General features: G+C 38.0%; 1 protein-coding gene across 1 annotated transcript; it reads right to left on the reverse strand.

Annotated features, from left to right (window-relative positions):
• Window positions 1-2,635: 2,635 nt before the first annotated feature.
• LOC121259513 (probable WRKY transcription factor 47) lies at window positions 2,636-6,515 on the reverse strand. The gene is made up of 6 exons (XM_041161123.1): window positions 6,192-6,515; window positions 5,913-5,990; window positions 5,658-5,810; window positions 4,516-4,866; window positions 4,274-4,387; window positions 2,636-3,923 (listed from the first exon to the last, which is right to left on the reverse strand). The coding sequence occupies exons 1-6, from the start codon at window positions 6,459-6,461 to the stop codon at window positions 3,294-3,296; spliced, it is 1,596 nt and encodes a 531-aa protein (XP_041017057.1). The 5' UTR covers window positions 6,462-6,515; the 3' UTR covers window positions 2,636-3,293.
• Window positions 6,516-7,015: the final 500 nt, after the last annotated feature.

A 7,015-nucleotide genomic window follows, 5' to 3' on the forward strand; every position in this document is an offset into this window, starting at 1 on the left:
TTTGGTATAACCTCATCCATTAAGTTGTGTGCATTTTCAGATACTAATTAAGCTCGGTGCCCTGATGATTCTAAGTCTACTGGCAAGTATAGCATTTATTTTGGTTTTCATCTTATCTCTTGGGGCTCTAAGAAGCAGCCCACTATAGCTTGGTCTTCCACTGAAGCCGAGTATAAGGCTGTGGCAAACGCTACCTATGAAGTTTTGTGGTTGCAATCTCTATTACGAGAACTTGATATTTTTCTTGTTGAAGCACCAACCTTGTGGTGTGATAATTTGGGTGCCACCTATCTATCGGTAAATCTTGTGTTACATGCTCGCAATGTACATGTGGAACTTGATTATCATTTTGTTAGAGATAGGGTAGCTGCCAAAACACTTCAAGTTTCATTTATTTCTAGCAAAGACCAACTTGCTGACATAGCTCGGTTTTCATAGCTCCGATCAAGCTTCACTCTCACTCAAGTGCTGGTTGAATTGCGGGGGGATGTTAAGGCAGAAAAATGTGATGATCCAAAGTAAGACCAACAACTTGATTGTATAAGAATTATCTCCAGTGCATACCCTCGCATGAGTGCTCCAACAACTGATAGAATCATCTAGAAGGAATAATTTCATAACAGAATGCTGAGGTGGACCAATTACATTGTAATAGTTGTTAGGAAATTGTTCTATAAATGTCTAGTACACTATTCTGAAAAGAATTTGAGGAACCATAATCAAAAATTGAGTCTCAATGAGAAGTTTATTTCCATATAGTCATTTTGTCAAATACATGATTTGGGTCTTTGGTAAGAGTGTAAAAAAAAAATCGGTGAACCGGTAAACCGGACCGAACTGGACCGAACCGGTGGGTTTGATTCGATATTGAATTAGGTTTAGTTCGGTTCGGTACCAAATTTTCTTTTTCTAAAACTGGATCGGATCGAATTGGACCGGTTCATATATATTATAATTTTTTATATTTTATATAATTTATATATATAATTATATATGAAATAGTTTTGTATTATATAATAAATTACTAATTAATATAATATTAAATTTTAAAATTTTATATTACTATAGTCTATTGTATTAATAGTTATATTAATACTATATCACTATATATTATAATACACTATAATATATTGCTATAGTCTATAATACAATTATAATATACTACAATAGATTATCACTATAGTATTGTATACTATAATATATTATTATATAATATATAATATATAATATAGTATCTTAAAACTGAAAAACCGGACCGGAACTGGTAAAACTGGAAGTACCGGTTTAAGGGGGTACGTAACGGGTGCGGAATTGGTTCTTGTAAATGCAAAACCAGTACATACGAGTTCGGTTCCAAATTTTATCCAAAACGAGGCAAAACCAAACCGGTTACACTATTAGTCTTGAAACTTTTCTCAATATAGCTGGATGAGTTTTTGCCAATAGAGTTTTGTTATGTACAAGTAAGTTTGCATACCAATCTGCGTACTAATGTTGTTGCCTTCATATTCTAAATTCAAATTAGTATTGTTTTCAATAAAATTTACTTTCTGACTAATTATATTGAATGTGTGTACGTATTGATATGTAAAATCACTTACAATTAGATTTTTCCTTGCCAATATTCTTGATCAGTACCTTTTGTGAGAATTGGCGGTACGTACGGTGCAACTCATGATCATCCCATGCAGGCACGCTCATTTTAGCTTAACAATATTGATATTTCCGCTGTAAATTTACTTTAAAAAGAAACGCTGTGAATATCTTTGATGGAAAGGTATAAAACAAAGAGGAATGTTTGGGGTCAGATCGAGGAAGATCTATATATATGCATCAATATTAATTCAACCATCAGAATCAGATCAAGTCATGATCAGGGCCGGTTCACTGCATTGCCGGATTAATAATTGCCCTATAACCGAATTAATTAGTTAATTAGTGAAAAAGACTTTGATCAACACATTTAATCAAGATCAGGTGGTATATATGTAATATATTTTAAAAAAAAAAAAAATTTGAAAAACAAAAGCTTCCCACCATCCAATGCCGGGGGTTTTAGTCAGCGGTACTTACGTGTGGGGGTGGCCGCGAGAAGCCGAGAACCACCCCTTGTGGGTAGTCACCACATGCACAACTTCTATCGAATTGATCTTCGTATATTAAGAAAGTCATGGTCGATCGGTTCTTTTAGCCTCATGATGACCAGTTGGCAAAACTCGAATCTAGCTCATGTTCATCATTTTGCTTGGAGGAAGAAGATAATATATACCATGAGAGGAGGTTTATCGATTCCACTCCAAGTACTACAACTACCATGTGTTTTTTTTTTTTTTGTTAAAAGGTATATTTAAATTTTTAACAAAAAGAAAATCCCTCACGAACCAGGCATGCACATGAGGAGCTAGTTGTGTGTGACATGCCAAATCATGTGTACGTAAGCTGAAGCAAATAAGTACTCCACATAAAGGCACAAAAAGAAGTACAAAATTGATCAAGAACAAAATAAAAAAATTAAAACAAGAAAGAAAAGAAAAAATCTAATATAGGTGGTGCATAAGTTGCAATTAACCATGATCTCGACCTGTTCATTGTATATATAGTTGTAATATCTCCTTCGCATCAAACTTTATATTTATTAATTACAAGGTGTGTGTGTGTGTGTGTGTGTGTGTGTGTGTATATATATATATATATATATATTTCTGATCTTCTGCAACACATGACAAGTACCTGATCATCTTGTCCAGTACTACCGCCAGTTCCAAGTTCTTACACCGCACTTCAAGATTCCCCAAACCTAAACACATTAAGTAATTAAGAAGAAGACGGATAATAGCATTAGTTATCTATATTCACCTCATGCATTGACATCACATGTACTATATATAGTACTATAATGGTGTAGTAGTACTTGACTCTGATCAGATCAGGTGGATCGAATCTCTGATCAGTGCCTTCAACCCAGCTTGAAGTTGATGATATATATGGATTTCATTCCTTTTCTCATGATCCATGGCTTGGCTAGCTAGATATGTAAATTTATCTCAAGTACTGCGTACGTAGTAGACCCATCTAATTAATTAATCAGATCATGTGAATCCGTGAGAACGCCAGAACCCTAAAAGCTGGAACGAAATCGAAACAGCACGTCCAAGCTAGCTAGCTTGCCTTATGGTGACTACGAAATGATCATCTCATCTTTAGTTTCCTGTACAATATTAGCTAGAATATTACTGTAACGTACTCCTATAAACATGGGATCCTTCCTTCTCTCTCAAATCAAGAAAGGTTGATTAGTTGGTGGAAAACGTGGTGCAGGATCGAGGAAGCTGGGGAGATCCAGGCAATCCGGGTACTCCTCCATTGCTGGGGATTGTACTTCCAGTACCGTTGTTTCCATCATTAGAACTCCGCGGTGCTCCTATGATTGTTGAAATGGCTGCGGCTAGGGCTGCTGTGAAATTTGGGTCTGAAGCAATGGCTGCGCTAACCGTCTCAACCATGGAAGTGTGGCGTTGGCCAATCTGCAGTGCTGGCGTTCCAGGTAGCTTGGGAGGGAAGTACATTGGGTGACCCAGGAGCTGTGGACAACCATGCAAAGGCAGAGGGAATATTGTCCCCGATGGAGCTGGTTGCATTATGCGATGGTATTGCATGGGGTTGGGGCTCTGTGTCAAGTCGAGGGTGATGGTGGGAAATGGTGCAGAGGCAGATAATGTCGCCATTGTCGATGCATAAGGCATAGACGGGAAGAAGCCAGAATTTGTTAGGGTCTCTTTGCTAGTAGTCGAACCTGAGAGGAGCATGGCTGCTGCTGCTGATGTAGTACTGGCCATTGACACGGCCGCTGGAGGGAGAGGATGGTTGTGATTACCTTCATAAGTTGTTATGAGAATGGTCTTGTCTTCAGCACTTCTTTGCACCTGTTGATAATGAACATGCCCAAAATCCAAATTAAGGGTCAAGAAACACCAAATCTACAGTATTTATCCTTCTTTGTCAGTCAGAATTAGGAGCTAGCAGAAATTAATGAGTAGAAACTCGCATCTCTGACTCGAGATTTTAGATTGTACGTATATTATTGGTGGTTTATATATCTTGTTAATAATTGCGACAACGACAGATATCCACCTGAAGAATTCGAAAAACATTGAAGCAAACGTGCAGGGAAAAAGAACAAAAGGATTGAAGAAAACATCATCGTCCTATATATATATATATATATATATATATATATATATACACACATCTATTTATATATATATTATAGTACCTGTTTACGAACTGGGCATCCAACACCCATAGTGCAGCGATAGTAGGCACGTGGACAAGGGTTACCCTTGGCCATCTTTTGACCATATTTCCTCCATTGGCATCCATCACTGATCTGAATCACACCACACATAACCCGTTACTCCACACACACACACACATATGTATATACTTTTTTAACAGTTATTGAGCAATTAATTAAATATCATCATGGATAGCTGAAATGTTCGAGTTAAATCTTACCAAAGGAGCTTCTGATCTCGCTCGTACGGACACCCTGGCCTTCCTGAGCGGGACCTGATGATCAGGAGCGTGTTCTTCGCCTTTGGCTTGATCTAACTTGGGACTTTTAGGAGACCCCCAACTCTGTGAGGACTGATCAAAACCATCTTGTTCATGAATGCCTGTCTGCTTCCCAGTTGAGCGGTCACGTTCCTTGGACATCACCTCCATAGTATTTGACCCAGACAACTCTTGTGTCTTGTCATCAGAATTGGAAATATCAATATTGGCATCTAGTGCAGCTGATGGTCGTGTGTCCATAAACCGTTGGGCCGACATTATGTGACTTGACATTCCATTGGGCTCAACCTTCTGTTCAAATGCCACTAATTTCAATAACTTAATTGATTCCATAATTCAGAACTAATAGCATTATCCAAATTATCGTTAATTAGTAGTTTCCTCAACTGATAATTAACGTTAGATGCACAATTTTCATGCATAAAATTATGAAACTTGTTAACAATCGTTAATTTCCCCGTAGCCAATTAAGAAGTAGATCTGCATCATGCAGCCTTCGTTTATAGACATCTTGTTCTCTAGAGATCATTAATGATGGGGGCATTTTTTTTTTATATTATCTGCATTGGCCGTCGGTTGCGCAGCACTTGCATGCGCAGACTAGTTCAACGTAAATTAAGCATCAGAGAAGCACGAAAAGTTACAACTTCAATCGATTGAAAATGGAACCGGTGTCGTGAGTTAATAGATAAATATTGTAATAGCTAGCTAAATAGCTGGTATCTTTGACATACAAGAATAAAAAATTAAGATGGCGATCTCATTAGTTAAACTTAGTAAACACGTTGAAAAGGTAACAGCAGATTAAGGACGCACGCTTAATTTAAGGGAGGCACGTCACCCATTTCTTTAACTACGGTTTTTCTTTTTAAAAAAGAAAATAGAAATTAGAGAGAAAGAAGAAAAAAGTAACAAAAAATCTACCTAACCAATAATCCCAAAGTTGAAGAAAGTGAAAGTGTAAAGGGTTAATATATATAGGTCTCCCGGCCCAATACTAGTCCAACAAAAATGAAACTCTGATTTATATGATCAAAGAGTGATGAGAACCATATGTAATATATATACACGATATTGATCACCTGTTGTTCACGATTCTGTTGAGCCTGGTTTTGCATTGTCATGAGCAGCTGACCTTGCATTTCGCTGTAACTTTTTGTGATCTGATCCAACATGCTTCTCAGTTTCCGATTCTCTTCGTGTAATCTGCCCAACTCCCCTTGAAGTGTAATCAGCTGTGAAATCATGCATGTAATTCCCATCAATTTTAATCATTTTCCAAAACCAAACCAGGGGGAAAAAAGAAGAAAAAGAAATACGATCAAACATATTCTTACCTCAGTATTGGGTTTTTCTTCATGATTTGCTGATGATCTTAACATACGAGAGTTTACAGTGAGCAGATTTAATCCGGTCTGCAAAACACATAGAAGTCAATTTCCAGACAAACACTAAATCTATATATGCATATAGGTCCCTTTTACACCATATTATATGAATCTTACAGCTTAAAATCGATGGATGACTTGATGTTTTACACACTCATAAAAAAAAAAGGATGAACAGACGAACCGCAGCTTGGAGATATATAGCAACATATATATTGAAAAACTTACGTTGACTCTCGGATCTGAAACTTTTGTCGGAGATGCTTTGTTCTTCCTCTCGAGATACTGATGACCATCATCATGATCATCATCATTTGGCGGGTGATGCTTATTGTGTAGAGTGGCAGTACGCGGGGAAAAGAAGTCCATTTCTTTGATCATCGGGTTGCGATGCTCGACGGAATTCTCAACCATGGGATCGGTGCCCCCGCGATTGTTGTGGTGGAGGAAGTCTCGGGAGCGTAAGAACGTGAACTCTCGGCGGTGTTGATTTTCCATGACCAAAGGGTAGACAAAGTAGAAGTTGTGTAGCCCTTTCAACGATAAGTATATATCATATATATATATATATATATATATAATGGTAATTAGATTGGAAAGACTCTTTATATGGTTAATTTACTTAATTGGGTTTCCGAAAATGATAAAAAATAATAATAATTAAAAATGTGAGGGGTACTTAATAGTTAAGGCCTAGAAATTAGACCCAGCCGTTATTTTCGCGGGAAGATAAATGACATCATAGTTGAGGTAATGTACGCGTGGGTAGGAGGTGTAGGGGGGAAGACAGAGAGAGCGTGCGTTCAGCAGTGGGGTTAAGGTTGTCTCATCTTCTGCACTGTCTCTGCCGTTTCCCTAAGAGATAACGGGGTCTGTGATGGTGAGTACTCCACGTGGGGGGTAGGGTGGGCGGGCGTACGTCGTCGTCTGAGGTCAACGCAGTTGACGGGACTGCCATATCCGACGGTGAGGATTGGGGAAGGCGAAGGGTGTGGGTCCCACCGGAGATTGAGAAGAATACCTAATCCTACTGACTTCTTATTCAGCCAACG

The sequence above is a fragment of the Juglans microcarpa x Juglans regia genome, chromosome 4D, assembly GCF_004785595.1.
Source record: "Juglans microcarpa x Juglans regia isolate MS1-56 chromosome 4D, Jm3101_v1.0, whole genome shotgun sequence".
Taxonomy (NCBI): domain Eukaryota; kingdom Viridiplantae; phylum Streptophyta; class Magnoliopsida; order Fagales; family Juglandaceae; genus Juglans; species Juglans microcarpa x Juglans regia.